The 20,592-nt window shown below is 41.9% G+C and overlaps 1 protein-coding gene across 5 annotated transcripts in view; it reads right to left on the bottom strand.

The window, feature by feature from the left end:
* Positions 1-419: 419 nt before the first annotated feature.
* The window catches only part of BEND2 (BEN domain containing 2), a 90,094-nt gene continuing 69,921 nt past the window's right edge, over positions 420-20,592 (bottom strand). For all 5 annotated transcript variants that reach the window (XM_088449495.1, XM_088449498.1, XM_088449499.1 and 2 more), the window contains 3 exons: positions 10,903-11,128; positions 7,190-7,393; positions 420-1,979 (listed from right to left, as the gene is read on the bottom strand). In XM_088449495.1, coding sequence (XP_088305621.1) covers positions 1,822-1,979; positions 7,190-7,393; positions 10,903-11,128 — 588 coding nt within the window. In that variant the 3' untranslated portion in view covers positions 420-1,821. The remainder of the gene's footprint in view (positions 1,980-7,189; positions 7,394-10,902; positions 11,129-20,592) is intronic.

The following is a 20,592-nucleotide window of genomic DNA, read 5'->3' as shown; positions in this document are numbered from 1 at the left end:
CCTCTTCTCCAGTAGAATCCGTATTGACTGGCCCTGCAAAAAAGGTTTCATACTCACCTATATCCTGGTGCTGGTCTCTGCAGTAATCCATGGCATTTTGATAACAAAAAAACGATCTTACTGCACCACGCACCAGGTATCAGTATGTGTGTTGCCACACATACTGATACCTCCCGAGTGCCAGCTGACGGGACTGCACGGGCTTTGCAAGTCCCACCAGCCAATCAGCGGCCGCGCTGACTGTAGAGCGGACGCTGATTGTCTCCGGCTGCTGAGAATTCCCACGTGGGAACTGTCAGTAGCCGGAGCCATCAGCGGCCGCAATTTTGTCCCCCCTATATTTAAAATCAGGACTGGCCCTGCAGCCTGGTGATGGTTTCTAACTTTCGGGGGAACCCTACACATTTTGTTTCCCGTAATCTTAGAAACCAGGACAGGCTGGCAAGCCTGGGGCTGGTTAAGCTTTATGTAATTTTTTTAAAAACACTTTTAACTGGTTTTTTAACAGGTACAACACAAGCGGCTTACACATATCTCACTGATATGTGCAGGCTGCTTGCTCGGGAGTGTTTTGCAGAGAGAAGACACTGCAATCTCGAGTGAGTCATCTCCTGCAAAACCTGCTACTCGGGGGAGAAATCTCCTGCAAAACCTGCTACTCGGCAGAGAAATCTCGTTCTGCTTCACCATCGGCCATCTCACTCTCAGCTAAACTCCCTTCTTTGTTAATTTGAGAGTCTCAGGAGCTTCAAATCACCCGAGTTTAGGTGAAGCTAATCGAGTTGAAAAAAAAGCAAACTCTCCCAGACTCGATTCTTAGTAAATTTACCCGAGTCTGACATTTGATAGCTAACTAGGGACATCATGGGCAAACAATGTGAACTGGGGGCATACAATGTGAAATGGGGGCATAATGGGGCACTGTGTTGCATACAATGTGGACTGGGGGCACTGTATGGCAATAATTTTGCCTACGTGAAATGCGGCGAGTAATTTAAGTCAGGTTTGTATTTTATCCTCTATAAACATAGTACTTTGCCTTATTTCAACTCGGTACCTACACCAGGGAGTGATGGGCCGTGGGGGGGACGACACACATGAAACAGGCTCCAAAATTTCTGTGGCCGGGCCTGATTTTCTAATCTGCAGTTATATTGTTCGCATCACTACCTACAAATAAAATATTATCATGTATAGTAGGTTATCACACTATTAACAGTGCTCTTATATTATTACATTAACAATGTACACACTTGTGCTTGTCTGTAAATATGAATGATACAATAAAATGAGATGGGCAAACTCTCTGTAAAAACTCAAAATGCATAGTGTGTGTCCTAGACATCTTTTGCATTCAGTGAGGCAAACACACTTTACAGAAGAAAATAATTGATCTAAAAAGGATAGCCTTACAGAGTATCCGTGATTTCAGTAAGGAGTTATTTTTATATAACAGCTTACCTGCATCCAATAATTAAAAAGTAATTAAACAGAGACAAAAAAGTGTGTTTTTTTTTAAGTTGGGACAATGGTGTAGTATAAAACAAAAAATGTATAGAAGAACTACCTATAATAACCGAGCTGATAACCATTGCAATGAAACAAAAATAATGTTAGTGTAGTTTTGAGTTTTCTGCACTGCATTGTATTTCAAAGTAGTCCGTCAAATGAATTCAGTAGAAAAGAAAAAAAAAAACTCTTCAGTAGACAAAGGCACATCCCGGAGCCGACAACATTTGTGCGGAAAGCAATCAAAACAAGACTGACCGAGTCGGCATCAGATGGTTTCTAATAGGCTGTAACAATAACTGTGTATGGCATCTAGCTACCAAGAGAGGTTTTTTTCCGAGTTTGCATTGTTGCTTTTTTCTGATCATGGCGAAGGCTGCGTATTGTACTGTTAATTGCGGCCACACACGCTTTCCAGTCATGGCCACATTCCTTCAAATCAAATGTTGGGTAATTCATCTGTAGAAAGTCTGCAATATTAAATATAATAAACTTTGACTAAATAAACAACTGTTTCATACGCACTTGTATAGTAGTACTTTGTAATTGTATAATGCATTAAGACACAAATATTGAGAAGTGTTTGGTTTCATATAAAGATATGCAGTTGTGTAAATAATATATGATAAAATATTAGAAAACATGACATTGCTAATTTTGAGAATAACTGTAATTGAGGTAAAGTTCTTATAGAAATATAATACATGTAATCAACGTTCAGTAAATCATACAGTAGGAATATTGATGTTTGGGTAAAAGAACTAACAAGGTAGGAAGGATGCATGTACTGAAACTAGCTGATGTTTTTTAATGTATTATTTCTAATATGTTTTGATTGCTTTAAGTATGCAATTTAGATACAGATGTGTCCACGTACATCTATCCTCCGTGCGCTACAAGTCGCGCTACACATAATGCGGGAAGCTCAGAGTGTCTTTTCGTACTACTTTTTACCTTCAAATGCATCTTATTCTCACAGTGATAGGTAGCACAATGATCCGCAGCATGCCTATGTTCTGTGTGCGACTGCGGGTGTATCTGCATGCAAAATGCTACATTACAGTGTTTCAGCCGCTGAAACTGTAATGTAGCATTTCGCAAGCAGATACACCCGCAGTCGCACACAGAACATAGGCATGCTGCCAATCATTTAAATCAGCAGAAGCTGCCTGTGCTACCTATTCGCATCGTTGTGCGAATAAGACAAATTTGAAAGTAAAAAGTCGCACAAAATGATACTCACCACGGCATGGAGCTACTAGAAGGGCAGTTTAACACGCAAGCAGGCTAGATGTATGAGGATACATCTGTATGTTCCAAAGAAATTGAAAATTCTTAAAAATATTAACAAAAATTTTACTTTGGTTTTCCAACAGCGGACTATTTTTTGTACTATTATATAATCTGCTACGGTGTCCGTCTAGTATTTGCATAGTGAAAGCTGAAGGGAGGTCACGCCCCCTCCCAGCTCTCACTGGCTCTGAACGTCCAGACACAGCCTCTCTTCTTCCCCACTAATGTATGGAAATAAGGGCAATACCCTGTCTGTGCAAGGACTCGGTGGGGTAGGGGAAGAGAGATTATTATTATATTTTATTTATAGGGCGCCACAAGTGGTTTGCAGTGCCGTACATACGTGCTAGAGATGAGGGCTCTGAGAAAGTTGGGAGGGGAACCCTGCTCCTAGGAGCTTACAATCTAGAGAGGGGAGACAAAAAGATGACATGAGGCATGAGTGTGTAGATGGGGACCTGAGGGCAGGAAGTAGGCAAGGTGGAGATGGCTGAGGCAGGATGGTGGGGAGAGCGGCTTGGTGACGTGGTTATGTGGTGGAAGGCTATGCTTTGATGAACAGGTGGATTTTCAGTGCAAGTTTGAAGCTATAAGGTCGGGGAGAGCCTGATCGAGCGAGGGAGCACATTCCAGTGAAGAGGTGAGGCACGGGAAAAATCTTGGATATGAGCGTGAGATGAAGTAACCAGGGTAGGGGAGAGGGTATGGTCATAGGCAGACTGGAGAGGGCGAATGTAAAGAGATGAGGTTGGAGATGTAGGGAGCAGTGGAGAGAGGGCCTTATATATGTGAAGGTGAGTGATATGGCAAAATATTAGAGAGAAATAGAGTGATTTGTCAACAGAGAGGAGGGAGACTGATTGGGGAGGGGGGACAGATAAAAAAGGCAAATGGAGGATGGTGGACAGAGATGGGAAGGTGGGAGGGGACAAGAAAACTCTGCAATGCCAGACACTATAATTAGCGACCCAGCAAATGACATGCCTAAAAGGCCAGTCTTGATTATATTTATATAAAATTTCAGGATTGGCTTGTGTGTGTATAATACATATATCACTTCTTGAAGTTGCTATGTTGGATTCAGGAAAAATGGGCAAGCATAAGGATCTGAGTGACTTTGATAAGTGCCAAATTGTGATGGCTAGACGACTGGGTCAGAGCATCTCCAAAACGGCAGGTCTTATGGGGTGTCCCCAGAATGCAGTGGTCGAAGAAAGGGAAACCGGTAAATTGGCGACAGGGTCATGGGTGTGCAAAGTTCATTTTTACACATGGGGAAAAAAGGCTAGTCCATCTGTTCCTATCCCATAGAAGAACTACTGCAGCACAATTTGTTAATGGTAGCTATGATAGAAAGATGTCAGAACACACAGTGCATTGCAGCTTGCTGCGTAGCCGCAGACTGATCAGAGTGCCCATGCTGACCCCTGTCTACCGCCGAAAGCACCTACAATGGGTACATGAGCATCAGAACTGGACCATGGAGCAATGGAAGAAGGTGGATGGCCGGGTGCATCGTTTACCTAAAGGGAGTTTTGGAACCAGGATACACTATGGGAAGTAGGCAAGTCGGTGTTTAATGTTCTGCTGGGAAACCATGCCATTCAATGTGGATGTTACTTTGACACATACCACCTACCTAAATATTGTTGCAGACCAAGAACACCCCTTAATGGCAACGGTATTTCCTGATGACAGTGGTGTCTATCAGCAGAATAATGTGCCCTGCCACACAGCATAAATTGTTCACGAATGGTTGGGGGAACATGACAACTAGTTCAAGGTGTTGACTAGGCCCCCAGAATCTTCAGATCTCAATTCAAGCATCTGTGGGATGTGCGGGAAAAGTCAAAGAGGCCCCACCTTGCAACTTACTGGACTTAAAAGGATCTGCTGCTAACACCTTGGTGCCAGATACCACAGGACACTTTCAGAGGTTTTGTGAAGTTCATGTTTCAATGGGTCAGAGCTGTTTTGGCAACACGAGGTGGACCTGCACAATATTAGGCAGGTGGTTTTAATATTATGGCTGATCAGTGTACATTTGTGTGCATATTCTGAATTCCTCATGATTACCCTATGTGATAGGTTAAAGAAGAGTAAATTTATATAGAAACGCATTGGGGGTTAATTTAGACCCGTCAATCGCATAAGGGTCACTAGCTAGTGTTGCAGGGATCCCCCTCCCGCTCTCTCCACCCCATCACTCCCTATTCTATCCGTCTCCCCTCCCATTTATGCTGCCCCTCTCTCTCTCTCTTTTCATCCCGTTTTTGCTCTTCTCCCACCCATGTTACAGTATATATGAGAATTTACGCATAGACAAATGTAAATCATTTTCTTGAGGCCGTTGTTGTGGGTTTTTGCCTCCTTTCTCTGTACCCCTTCCTCCCTTTTCACCGTCAGCTCCCATTTTCCTCCGTCTCTCGCCTCCTGTCCTATACCTTTATCTGGCTTTCCTTATTTCTCTCTTTAGCTGTGTCCCCCCCATCTTGCTCTACTTTTGGACCATCTCTCATATTTATCTCAATTACTCCACCATGTCTCTCTCTTCTCTTTTTTGCCCCCACCCCCTCCTCCCTTTGGTGGTAAACGATATATCAGTTCCAGGTGATACATCCACTTGCCCGCCAAGTTGAGCATTGGGGGAGAGAGAAGGAGCTGCCCGACAGCCTCTGGGCTGCTGGTTAGCTGGAGAGACGAGCGGCTGTGAGGGGGCGGGGAGGGAAGGAGAGAAGCGCTCCAGCTGGGCAGGGAACACATAAATCAATAGCCAGAGCTCTGGTAGCAGGGTATGGAGGGGAGGTCAGATCCAATGAGAACAGGGAGGGGACTGAATGGGCTGGTGGACACACAGATAGAAGGTAATATAACAGATATCTATATAATAACAACTTTGTCTTTCCCACCATACACGACCCTTGGCAGAAACTGTGATAAAAGTCGCAAAGGCAATAATCAGGATATAAAAATGATTTGAATAGTAAGAGATTGAAGCTACATATTTAGCTATTGATTACTCACATAGATCAATCTCAATATAGAGAATACTGATACTTTCCCTTATTGGATGGGAACATAAATCTACTAATATGAGTCCCTTTAGATTTTAGTTAATTAGTCCCCATATATGTTAATATTCCCTTTTTCCAATTTGATTTTTAATTGTAACTAATAGATTTAATATTGCATCACATTAAAACATAACACATTGCAAGAACTGCTCTTTCCTATTTAGATGGACTGGAAGCATTTATGTTTGGGTCAGTTTCCCTCTAATGAACTTAGCGAGCTCCTGTGCATGGTCCCTTTTTTATTATTGTTAGGCAAGCTCCAAACATGATAATAACTTTTTTTAATCTAAATTGTGTTATTTCATTAGATAACACCATTATAGACTAATACATTATAAGTTATTTGATCACTGGATTTTTGTAAGCAAATTCTTTTGGATTTGAATATCAACACAAAGCTCAACAAACTCTATATTAAACACAGAAAAAAGAGATTTGCCCCCCAGCACACTGCAGCAAAAACAATACTTAAATCCTACATGATAATAGAGATTCAGAGGTATTAGTTACATACATTTGCAAATATATGAATAAGCGCCAGGCCAATCGTCAAGGCTCCTCTATACTGGGACGCCAGTATAGAGGAGCCTTGACGATTGAATTTAAGTATTGTTTTTGCTGCAGTGTGCTGGGGGGCAAATCTATTTTTTTCTATGTTCAGTGTAAACCCCGCCCTTTACAAGCACCTGTGTTATGCAATTTAGCTGATTTGAGCAACTACCATATTTTTTTGCAAACTCTATATTAAACCAACTGACATCGGTTTTAAAATATAAATGTCCAAGGCTTCCATCACACCCCATTCAAGGTGAGTATACTACTTAACCCTGTAGGACCTTGTATTGGATTTACTGATTTGCACTATGGAAGCCTGTCATATGTGTTTTCCCCCATCTATGGAGTGACCCAAAAGGTATCCAGATCTACGTTGCATTTTGCAACCACTGTAGGACCACAGTGAAAATTGTGTCCGACGCCTATCACCCACCGGTAAATGGTGAGTGCGTTTATATATTTCTTAAAAGAGAAACCTTTTTGTGACGGTATTATACGATATTGCCATTCTGTTTTTTACATATCTTTGAATACATTGAGAAAACTATCAAACAAATTCATAGGATAGATCACAGAAAGCGATGGAACCATCCTGTATATCCATAACTGTCTTTTGAGGGGCATTGTTGAAAGGCTCCTGCCGTTCCAAGCTGCATGTCTGGATCTACCATTGGATCTAACAGGGAAATTGGCGCCAGTCTCACACATCCCTATTATAACTGTATACATCCAAAGGGATTTCCTTAAAATAAGCATACCTCTTAATGCACCAATCCTGTTGATGTCTAAAGGCAGGACACCACGCTCCAGGTTCCCATACACATTGCTCTTCACAAGAACATCCTCTGGGAAGAGATGCCTAATCAAATACCTAGCAGAGAGCTCTGGTCGAGGCTTTCCTTTGCCTATGTATATAACTGAGAAGGGTAACTGCACATTCCTCCAGGGTTCACCAAAATGCTCTGTGGAGGAAAGACCAGAAAGATGAGTATAAAAAGAGAAACAATATGCTAATTATCTGTAAATAAAATAAATGCATACTAAGAAAAAGGGTTCAGATGATAATGGGTACACCAGTTGTCAGAAATGTACCCAAATGTGCACAGTTTGTAACTTTGATTATGTAAAAGATAAAAAAAAAGCTATTGAATTTACATGGTCACTAAACTCAAACCCCCTGATGTCGGCACATATAATTGTAAAATATATATGCAATAAGCAGGGTCTATCATTTTAAGTATCATATGAACAGGTGTGCAGTACCAATTCTCCTGTTCTCAATTCAGTATTTTTCTGTGGACAACCAAGCTACTTAAAAATTGAGAAACATGCTCGATCTTTGGTTTGTTTGAACTCCAACATTTTTCTTTTATCTCCTGCCTGTCCCTTCTTTTCTGGTTATCCAATTAAATCAATTATAAGACCTCTGAAAGAACTTACCGATGATAATAATAAGGCACATTATTACCTTCTCAACACCATTTGTTCTTCTTTGAAACCTAAACCCACAAGAACCCATTGCTTGTAACATACTGCTACACTGAGCAAAACAAACTCATCATGAAGATTGTTCCTCATAGTTTCTTAAGCTGGGCATACACTGTTAGACCGACAGACATTTTATCTGACAGCCTGAACCCTATCAGATATTGTAGCTATACACCGAGATATTTCACAGTGAATGGCCATATCATCTGCTTTCTTTCCCAGGGGAGGAACAGGGGAAATGATAGAATCAGTCGGGCATGTTGGAAAATCATTCATGCCTGACTGTTCGATCATTGCTGATCGGTCGTGGCAATACACTAAGCAATAATCAGGCCAATCTGCAGATAACCATTGGATTGGGCTGATAATTGCTGTATGTATGCCCGTTTTTACGGAATAGGTGTTATGTGTGCACCAAATAATTTATGCGCTCGCAAGCGGGTCGATGGTGGTCCAGTGCGCATGCGCGAGACCCGGATAGCGACGGGCAAACCGTCGCTCTGGGTCTCGTACCAAAGGGGGCGTGCTGTCGATGTTGAGTGACAGCACACCCCCTTTGGTGGGCGGACCGGGGGAGTGGCTGCCCAAACGGAGGCGTTCCCATGTGAACTCCTCCGTTTGGGGGCGGCTCCACTGACATCACATCACGTGTCAGTGGGAGAGTTTTCGGCTCTGCTAGAGCCGAAATCTCTCTGGGGCTTGCGGCCACGAGACCCTACCACAAGGGTCTCGTCACAAGCCTGATGGTCACGATGGTCTTGACCATCGCGACCATCTTCCTGGCCGCTCACTACAGCTGTGGGTGGTCACCCACAGCTATGCGAGCGGCCAGGAGGCCGCTCTAAAAAACAAGAAGGCCGTCCCTGATTCAGAGCGAGCGCTCTGTCAGAGCGTCCGGCTCTGAATCAGGGCCTTTTTTCTATAATAGGGGTAGGCAACGGTTTACAATTTGGGTGCCATACAGATGTGTCCACATACATCTATCCTCCATGCGTTACAAGTCGCGCCAAACAACACGGGAGCTCCGTGCGCCTTGGTAGTGCTAAGCGTCTTTTGAGCGACTTTTTACCTTGAAATGCGTCTTATTCACACAGTGATGAGAATAGCTAGCACAAGCAGCTTCTGCTGATTAGAATGATATGCACTATGCCTATATTCTATGTGTAACTGCAGGTGTATCTGCATGCGAAATGCTACGTTACAGTGTTACAGCTGCTGACAGTGTAACGTAGCGTTTTGCATGCAGATACACCCGCAGACGCACACAGAATATAGGCATGCTGCACATTATTTTAATCAGCAGAAGCTGCTTGTGCTAGCTATTTGCATCACTGCGTGAATAAGACGCATTTGAAGGTAAAAAGTTGCACAAAGAAAATGACACTCGGCGCTACAGAGTGTCACGCCACAGCATGGCGCGATTAGTAGGGCTGTTTAAAGCACAAAGAGGCTAGATCTGTAATTTAACATTACAAGAAATATTCTGGAGTGCCACCACCATTGCAACTTATACAGACATTTAGAAATGTAATAGATGGACACTAAGCATGTTAGTGGCTTCCCTGTCCTTCCTGTTCAGAAGTTAGTTTGCTCAAGATAGGTTGAGAATTTTGTAGAGCTCCAAAAAAAAAGTCTCCTCTATGAGGGCAGAAGCACAATTAGTAAAGAGAAGATACAACCTGCAAATCCCATTCTAAACATTCTCAAAAGACACCTTGTGGCCCTAGCACCAAGGGTTACCTACCCCTGACCTATAAGCCCATCTTGCTATAAACAATATGTCCATTCCAACTTTACAAATTTCTGCAAATCACAGCAAATTGCTCACTCACACCCCAAACACTACTGTCATTATACTGTACAATTATATTCTAAATGTGTGTTTAGGAGCTGCCTGACCTCACCGGGGACCTTGGATCAGTGCTGTATGGAAGGACCAAGCACAGCAAGGGATGTGCAAGTATGTTCTCAGCAAAGTGACATGGCCGTGCTTTTTTTTTTCAATTGTTCCCAGACTGTCTCTTCAACCTTCCCATGATCACCCTGGTCTTCCCTAATCCTCCTATTGCCTCTTCCAATACACTGCAAATATTTCTATTCTTCATTCTATTTTAGTCTCTTATTAAATCTTGACTTATGAAAGTTCATACTTGTAATTTTCATGATTTCTTGTTTTGTGCATATTATAATTAGTTGACACAACAATAAGCACATCCTTACAATGTGGCCCTTGGCTACTTTAGCGTGTATGATGTGGGGTTATGTGTTACTAGCACTCCAATCACCATGAAGGAATAATAGATGCTTTGTAAAACAACTTGTGTCTTAGGACAGTAAAACCGTTGTACTGTATTTGCAACAGGACTACTTTACAGGTGTAACACTAAAATTGCCCAGACACAATGATTTCTGAATATTAATTGAACAATCTAATGCTAAAGGATTTGTTTTCACATACATGAACCCATCCGGCTGTCGGCATTCTGGCACCAGTCTTCTCGCTGGGTAGTGGCATTCCGGCGCCAGGATTTCGTCAGCAGGTATGCAGGCTGTAGGTATCTTAACTACATCCCTACAATTGGTTGTGCATTGGTTATATTTCTATGCCTGCATGAGATTTGCACATCTGGCAACCTGCACCCAAATGACTTGTATGCCAGAATCTCATGAAAATAAAAGTGATCTCTCTATGAAACATCGGTAGTAAAAACTCTTAATTCAATAACCATTTGCCCAAAGGAGGTGACTAGGGGCCTGATTCAGCGGTGGACACAGCGTCTATTTCGGTCTCAAGCACACAATGTTTTCGGTCTGCACATGCGTCAGAATTGCACTGCACTTGCGTCTCGATGGTTACCGCCGGGGACGGGGAGTCTGTTACAGTTCCCAATTGTACTACTGTAGCTGTAACAAAATACAGTGGCGGGTTGCTGCTTTTACAAATGAATCACTGAACTTTCAATCTAGAAGACTATACAGTTACCTATAGGATCTGCAGACTGATGTTTTATTGAGGTTCCCAGTGCCTGAGGTAGCAATTCTCTGTTATCCTTCGGTCTGTGTAACGGATTAGCATGGCCAGACTGAGTCTTCTGTACACTATCTCCTGGCCCTTCCGCCTCATTGTCCTCCTCTGCAGCATCATCAGAGTCTAAACAAATGGAATCATCGGGGGCTTGAGAAGGAGCTTGGCTAGGATAAGGGTTTGCCTTGGGGAAAATAAGTAACAAAAACACATGTGATTCTTTTTTACCAGCACCTACAGTGGCTTGCAGGTTATACAAAATTACCATGTACAGGGAAAGGATTTAAAATTTAGTGAAACTTACATATACTTTTGTAAAACTAAAATCAAAATATAAAACGCCAGCACTTAATATAAAATAATTACATCTGCACTCTGGATTAACTGTAAACATGTTAAATTCTGCTAAACAAAAAAAAAAGTTTAAAAAAAAAAAAAAAGTAGAGGTGCCACAATTCAGTAAACATAATGATCAGTAAATAACATACAATATATTGTGCACATCAGCAATAATGCTGAGACTCTCTCTAGTTTAAAAAAAATTCTATTTAAAAATGTTTATAGTTGATCAAAGTTGATCACATTATAAAAAGTGTCAGAAATAATACAATTACTTCAACAAACTGTAAGTAAAAAGATCATTTTACTACTATTTGCTTAAAGGGACCAAAATGATCAGTCCTCTTGTTACAAAGGGACTTACTATTTTACTTTTAAAATTATATTGCCAAATAAATAATCCTTTCAAATGCTATAATCCAAACAATCGTCACTACGTTAAAACTACATGCATGTTAAGACACCTTCTCCATTCATTTCAAAAACGATCTGAGGAAGTGGACATATGGAGAACCAGACCCAACTGCATGTCCGCATTGTGCGGCAGCATTCAATCTACAGTTTTGAAGAATATTCCAATGTACACTGCTGACTAACTAATGGCCCCTACACACCACTACACAATATCTTTAACGATGTGGCCGATTCCGACACATCGCAACGACAAATCGTTAAAAATATGTAGTGTGTATGCACTACATCGTATAGTGCGCGCTTCCATGGGGTCGCCAGCCTCTTCACTTGATCTTATGTGCAGCATGTAAGATCAGGCGATGCGGCTGACGATCCCATGCAGTGCTATACGGGAGGGCCAGCATAACGGGGGGTCGGGCACCAGTTCGCCCAGTGTGTACAGACCGTCCGATATTTTGGCCCGTTGGCACTGGGATCGTCGGCGACATTGCTGGGTACACACATCGTTTTGTGTGTATCCAGCTTTAGAGTGCAAGAATGTGGGGGTGTGGCCTTGTCAGGCATGAAAGTAGGACGAAGAGTGCTGCATTCTTTTCATCTTGAATCTACCTCTTGCTGCCACTCCGGTCTCCGCTGCTACTGTCCCGGACGGCTGTGGGTGTGCTTCTTTTTACAACTCAGTACGGATTTTGGTTTTATGTTTTATTGATTGTTGCAGCTCAGACATGCACTGCGTGCACAGTGGGATGGGGTACTCCTACTTTGTTGTAATCACCTGTGCATACTTTGTTGCGTACTCTCCCTTCCAGACAACATGTTTCCTATATGTATTGTATTCCTCCTTTCCTTCTTAATGTCAACCTTGGGTTTGGGTGGCTTGCTGGTATTAAGATCTAAATGGTAAGAGGACTTTGGTCCCCTTACGGTTGAGGAATAGGGCATTGTTCTTGGTTCTCCTCGTGCTGCCAGATTTTAGCAAATGCAATATAAATAATTCAGTATTGGACTCATGTGCGTCTGGGAGGAATTGGAGGTTAAACTTCTACTTCCTGTGTTAAGTGTGGAGAGATTTGATGCTGATTATTGGAATCTGCTTTGGTCCTATCCTCTAGTTGCTTAGTCATGTCTTGAGATACGTGGCTACCTCCGGGACTATAATGGGCCTAACTGACCCAAAATGTGCCTGTTTGGTCTTGGACTTACTGTTCTCAACAGTTACTTGCAAATTCCCTTAATAAGTGCCAGTAATCTGCATCAGAGATTCCACATCGCATACAAAGGGAATCTGAGCTAAGAGTCCAACACGAAGGAGGCTGAGAGGGGTATAATATATGCTATGAAGAACGTAGAGTGTTTTTATTGATATATAATGTACATGGTGGTGTCATAAGGGCAACCAATCACCTGGGAACCACTGCTCTTTCTTTAGGGGCCCAAATTTTCTACCCATTTAGGTTTCAGCAACTGTGATAAACCCTATGGGGAATTTGAGAATTTAGGGTGGAATAAAAAGAGAGACAGTCTTACGCCTCCCTAAAGAGAGAAGGAGCTTCTTAATGGGAGAAAATGAGATGCAGGGAAGAAGAGTCCTCAAACTGGGCACAGAAAGCATGACACGATTGAAGATAACGGAAAAATAGCAAGCTGGGAGTGTGGAATTCCAATTTAGGGCCGTATTCAATTAGCGGCGAAAATGTCAGTTTTTCCCCAAAAAAAAACAGGCGAAAAAAAAACAGGAGAAAAGTTTTCACCATCCCAGACCAGGAGAGCAAAAAAAAAAAAAAAGAAAAATCCCTACTTTTGCCTAAAAATGAACACCTCCCTAATGATAAATTACCCCAACATTTTTTTGTAAGTTGCGTACTTTAGCGAAAAACGGCCGGTCAATTTTTGGGTGCAAAAAAAAAATAGTTGAAAAAGGGTTTAACATCTTGGGTCTGGTTTTTCGGGCGGCGGTGTGTATGTGTCAAGTGTTTTAAAAATCGCACGTGGCCGCAGCAGGCGGTTTTTTAAACTTGCGCTTTTACGACGTGAAAATATACTTGCACCTATTTTAACATACCCCCAATTTGCATAGAACAGTCATTTCCTGGGAAAAAATTGCTTTCGATAATTTTTTTACGTTTTTCCGTATACACAAATTACCACCAACCAACACAACTTAAGTACCAAAATACTTTTATTACGGCCAATCGTACACTTCTAAAATAATTTCCGATGTACTTCAGCCATTTTTTGGAGTACAGACGCAATTTTTCACCTATTTTCGCAGTTTTTTTCGGCAAAAATTGTCCCATTTCACCGAAGGTGAAACAAATGTCAGTTTTCACCTCTGATTGAATACGGGCCTAAATCTGATTGAACAATTTGATGAGTGAATCTTGATAAACATGATCCAGTGTATTTACCCCATATTGAGACCAAAGAGCACTGCCCTCAGAGCTGCCCAGTTCAGGGAGTCTAACATTATCCCAGAGTTGGGTATCGGGATCACAACACGAAGTTCCCAAAATACCAATAACTACTCGCCAAATCTCCACTGTCTGTTTTACAATGGGGGACTGTTTCCTAACCCAGCTACCAACAAGGAGAAACTGCAATGGAGACATCAAGAAACCAGTTTGCTCACCCAGAAAGCCCCACAAAGCACAATCCTGCAGACAAACAATCCAAGCAATTAAATGGGATAATTGTGCTGCCAGATAATACAACAGTTTCCCTTAGGCCTACACAAATTAAAGGTGCATACACACGTAACAATTTTTTGAACGATTTGTCGATAACGACATAGTTATCGTTAAATCGTTCAAAAAAAAAATCGATCAGTTTATGAGTTATAACGATTAACGATAATCACAAATGCACACTCCCGTTTGTAGTTTTCGTTCATCGTCCATTTCAGACTGCCCAACATGACGTTGTTCATTAAGGGAAAGAACATTATTCGTTCATCGTTCAAAAAATCGTCCATTACACTTCAAAAAATCGTTCACTTTTTCAAGGGAAAATCTGACAGAAAATCTGACAGAAAATCGTTGGTTACAAAATCATTACGTGTGTATTCACCTTAATGGTGCATACACACGGTCAGATTTTTCCTTCAGATATGAACGATAACGATTTAAAAATCGTTCAGTCGTTCATATCTGAAGGAAAATCGTTCATATCTGACATGCCTGAACGATGGACGATCAACGATGCGCGTTCCCGATGGTCAGATAACGATTTCTGACATCTGATGTGTTTGCAGTCAGACTTGGACGATTCCATTCATTTTAATGCAGTCAAAAATCGTTCAATCGTTCAAAACTTTGGTAAAATCGTTCAAATCATTTAATCGATCATCTGACAAATCTGACCGTGTGTATGCTCCATTAGACATTTTATCCTGCCCTTTTTTTTTTTTAACCCACACAAATGAGGAAACAAGGTCATTAACTGAATGAAACAGTCAATGTGGGATATAGATGGTTGAATGTTGCAACACATACAGGTATTTGGGCTGCATAACCATTTTAAACAAATTAATCCTGCCAGTCAAGGTGAAACGTAGCTCCTTCCACAGATGCGATTTCAATCTAAAATCTTCAGTAATGGGATCAACATTCAACCTCATATAATCTTTAGGTATGCGAGACACCCAAACACCCAGGTACTTAAAGCAATCAGTCCAGAGCAACTAACACCATAGAACGACCCCTAAGAGATAATGGGATAAATGTAATAGCCTGTGATATTCCAATGCTGCGGGTATTTACGTGAGTCTCTCTGTATTTTTTAAGTGGTAATAATCTTAAAGGCTAAACTGTAAAAAAAAATGGCTATTACATTTTGCCCAATATATGAGATTTTTGCCAATTAATTGTAAGACATGAATATGATCCAAAAACGTTCGCAAGCAGATTACTGAGTCACCCGCATCTACCACAGACAGCAGTATATCGTCTGCGTAAAGCGCAATGGTTTTAACTGTGCCTCCCATAAGGAGACCACAGATGCCAGGGTGTGCCCTAATAAAGCATACCAGGGGCTCTATAGCAAGTGCAAGCAACACAGGGGAAAAGGTGCAACCCTGATGTGTGCCCTTACTTAAAGCAAACACTTCTGAAGCCATTAATGGTAACATGAGCTGCTGGGGAAGCATACAGTAGTAGTTGAATCAGGCACAGAAAATTGTGACCAAAAAGAGGAAGAATGGCCAACAAATACCCCCAACTCCACCGAGTCGAAGGCCTTTGACATTGCCCCCTCCTCAGCATCATGAGAGAACAGAAGGGGCATAAATAAACTATGCAGATTCTGTACAGTGGACTTCCAGGCATAAAGCGCATTTGATCAGAGTGGATCATCTATGCAATGAGAGCATTAACCCTAATCGTCAGGAGATTAGCAAGTATTTTAATAGCCGTAGTTAATAATGAGATGCGATGGGAGTCTACAAATAGTGGGATCCCTACCTGGCTTACACAGAACAACTAATAAGGCCTCTGGCATGGATGAAGGCAGGAGATCCAGCCCCAACAACTGGTTGCAGGTTTTTAACAACTGGGGAATATAAAATAGTTTGAATGGGATACCATCTATCCCCAGAGCTTTGCTATTAGAAAAGGAGGTCAGGGAAAGATCCAACGTAATAGGGGCTTCTAAGAAGTTGTCAAAGTCAAATATTAAAACTGAATGAAGTACAATAAAATGCAATACTTTCTGTATGTTATTATGAATATTATTGTAATTTCCTATTTTGTATTGAATTTGCATAACTGTATATTGATGTTTAGTCTTATTTTACTCAGCATTTGATATGTATTGTTTTACAGATAAATACTGCATCTCTACTGTAAATATAAGTGTAATATTATTGATGTAGTGTTCTAGTTCCCTTTATTTGCAGTTAAGCACTGAAACTCTATATTTCCCCCTCACCCATGATACTGTAAAACAAAGGAAATCCAGCATGGGATAGTCATCGGTGGGGCCTTCAGGCTTTATGAAGATCCGGCTGCACACACAAAGGAGAAGGTCCTGACCTATCCAACGTCGAGTATACACAGATCCCTGCCGGTACCCAATGATTTTATTCCCTGAGGACTATTAGAATGTGAACCTATAAATTGTACTGCAGTGACCATTGGAAGTCAGTGCATTCAGAATTGAAGCCTTGTGTTTGTGCCAACCGCACATGCGCATTGTAAGGGGCGCTACTCTTTATTTCTTTGTGCAAATAAATCTTTTGGACTTTGGAACTCCAAGTAAGCTGAGCGGACTTCACAATTGTTTTACTTTATTAAAGTCTACAGCATCAGCCGAGAGCCTCGATAAATCCACCCCATCCAAATAAGCAAACAACTGCTGCTGGATATATTTAACTCGCGATGCATACAGGTCTTGAAAATAAAGTGTCAGCTATCTGAATCACAAATACATAGTTAATTCACCAATATAGCAGGCATGGGATAGTTCTACTAGCCATATTATCGCAGGCAAGTCATGCAAGATAACTACTACCGACATCTGCCTGAGAGTATAGAGCATGCTTGGAAAAAAGTAGCCGACGCTTAGACTTATAAAAAAAGATAATTGGCCCAATCTTTTTGCATTGTAAGCAGAGACACTATCATCCAGAGAGCTTTTGTGGTACCCCACTAGGACCCTGTGGAAATCTGGCCACCACTTTAGTGGATGTACTGTGGCAACTCTGTATTTGCATGCCCCGGAGCTGCAGGGTTTTAACAACCCCTCCCCTTGCCTAGTGATACAGCGGGGGAAATGCAAGGAGCAGCAGGACCCAGGGAACGACAGGCCCTGCAATTGGCTGTTCCGATGGTCTGAGAGGCGTAGTCTACAGAGCGGGAAGAGAGAAGGTGGAGAGCCCAGGAAGCCATCTGGTGTGTTGCCCGATCCAGAGAACGGCAGTGCCTACAACGTGGGCGACCCACGCTGAGAAGGGAGGAAGCCATGGGAGACGCTGCATTGGGGACCCAGAGAACGATCGCTGAGCTAACGGCAGGGAGAGCGCTGTACGTGATCAGCAGAACTGCTGCCAGCTGGTGTATATCGCAAGCCATTGTAGCAGCAGGGGAAAACACCTTGGGCAGTGACACAGATTTAGCTGCTAAAGCAACAGACAACCAGAGAGACTTATTATCAGAGCCTGTCATCAGCGGCTGGTAAGCACCACACTTCCCCTTACACACACACACGTTAGCCTGCAAGGAAAGTCAGTCCAGTATAAAGAAAGGGAGCAAAGCAGTGACAGCAGGCAGTGTACCACAGCTTTATCCAAAAGAGCCTGTTAGCCTATACTGTGCCTTCTAGTTCCACTTCAAGGCTCACAACAGCCAACTATTCCCTGCCTTCTGTATAGTATTTAAGTCAAATTAGGAAAGCCTTATATCAGTACAACTGTATTAATATGTGTCATACTGCAGTCAGCAAAAGGAGACTATATTATTACTTCATACTGTAGTTAGCAAATGGGACAGTATTGTTTATCCTACAGACAGACAGTAAGGAAGCTGCCCTGTATGGTTAAAGCAGGGATTGGGAACCTCCTGCCCAGGGGCCTTATAAGGCCCTCGGAATCATTTGGTCTGGCCCTCTAAGCTTTTTTCTGCTAGCCTCATTTGGCTATCAGGGTGCTTAGAATGGCACACTGCAGCCATAATCTATGCAGCAGTGCCACCTGGAGCGTCCTTAGGATGCATCAGACTGTCACACCGCTGCCCTTACAGCTCTCTGGAGCATCCTCAGATGCAACGGGCATTGCTGTGATCATCGGTGATTATGGTCCCGCCCCCGTACAACGTCAAGCGGAGGGGGCATGGCCTGAACCAGGCCAACAAGTAATGTTATATATATCAAAATGGCCCACGGCAGAAAAAAGGTTCCCCACCCCTGGGTTAAAGATCACCACACATATTTGCCACCTGGTGGACATTCAGCATAATTCAGTGACTTTTAGTCCAGCAAAAGCCTAAAGCTATGGAACAGAGTGCCTGATTCAGACTTGGGAATAGAGTGAGATAGAGCATAACTGTGTACCTGGACAAACCATGCTGCAATGCAAGGGATGCAAATACATACATTTTATTTTGCATGCAGGGTAAATACTGGCTGCTTCTCTATGTAGCCCACAAATGCTGGACAGCTTTATTTTACAATGCAATGAAGATGTCAGTTTGGACTCCCCCCCCCCCCTCCCAAATCTAACTCTCTCTGCACATGTTACATCTGCTCCACCTGCATGGGGTTACTAAGATCCACAGTTACTGCCCCCATACATCAGAGATTGATTGCAGCAATCATGCAATTTGCAATCGATTGTGTATAAAAATCTATCCCTTTTTCAATCGATTGCAGAATTGTCACAATCGATTGAAAAAGGGAAAGATTATTATACATGGAATGAAAACAGGGAAAGGGGAAAAAGGGGGATATCGTCGCACAGACTGTTGAGAGAGATATTATCTAAGGATAATAGGACCACTATACTATAAATGAATTATAACACATCTAAAATGAATATATAAGGGCAGTGGTGGTGCTCACTAGAGTTATAATCATATGGAGAACAAACAGAAAAGGAAAAACTCTGTGTTGTGAGCACTCTTAAGTATTATACAAAGATTAATACGTAACTTTTAATCAGTAACAAAAATACATAAAATGCAAGCCCTACATACGCTACTAAAGAAAGTAGTGGGGACACATGTAAATTAGGGATGTGCAGGCTCGGATAGGTTCGAGTTTGCACGTGGAGTTCGGATTTTTCCCTCCAAAAAAACGGAACTCAGAAAGAGGCAAAACGTCATCTTACATGGACGAACATCATCATTCCTGGACAAAAGTCCAGGAATGATGATGTTCGTCCATGTAAGATGACGTTTTGCCTCTTTCTGAGTTCCGTTTTTTTGGAGGGAAAAATCCGAACTCCACGTGCAAACTCGAACCTATCCGAGCCTGCACATCCCTAATGTAAATAGAAAAATGCTTATGATATACCACTAAATATAACTAGACATACACATATATTGGGTACATACATACATTTAAGAAAGGATGAACAACTCCTTCTGGATATATAATTAATTACCAATGAAGAGCAGATAGCTGCATGAGCATAGCAATAAGCTCTGATTTCTAACAATTCAAAGTTGATAGAGTATATAGATTTGTTAAATCAGTACCTGGCGAAATATCAAGTGGAATAACATTCATACCATGTCAAAACCAATCATAATGTCATAATGGTATATACAGTCAGTATTCAAAATATAGAAGCATCACATAGCATTCCTTGATAACCTCAAGATGAAATAAAAAATATAGTCAGGAGACAACAAGATTGCTGCCAATAACTCAAATAGTTCCCACCTGGCCTAGGTCATCTGTGAGAACATAAGAGCTAATGACATGCGTTGACCCTTAGAATATAAAGAGTGAATGGTACATTTCTCAGAATAAGTCTCAAATCCCCGGACGTCTTACATGTGCATAGGACGTGCAGTGAAAGGACCAATTTATCTGAGCTAGTCACCACTCAATAAGAAAAATGCTATAGTATGAGAATATTTATTGATCATCCGAAGATGTCAATATATTACATTATGTGCAAAATCGTGATAGCAGATTTGTATCAACCAAATAAAGAAGAAATATCAGAAAAGCGAGGGAGAGGAGAGGAGAGGAGAGGAACAAGCCGTTGGCGAAACGTGCGTCGGCAGACAGAAAGGGTGCCCGTGGCTGCGCAGCACGGGACCCGACTACTATCAGTTGGTATTCAGTTATGTGTCTTTCCTTTATGTCTAATTGTATGACCTTTATTTGATATACCACCATGTTTTTAATTTTGTAAACTGGTATGGATAATCTTTCCATCCTTTAACACTTATGGGG

This window comes from Taudactylus pleione, unplaced genomic scaffold (genome assembly GCF_031769625.1).
Source record: "Taudactylus pleione unplaced genomic scaffold, aTauple2 ptg000487l, whole genome shotgun sequence".
Lineage (NCBI taxonomy): Eukaryota > Metazoa > Chordata > Amphibia > Anura > Myobatrachidae > Taudactylus > Taudactylus pleione.
Note: the sequence above shows the minus strand (reverse complement) of the source record. Positions and strands in the feature narration are given on the sequence as shown.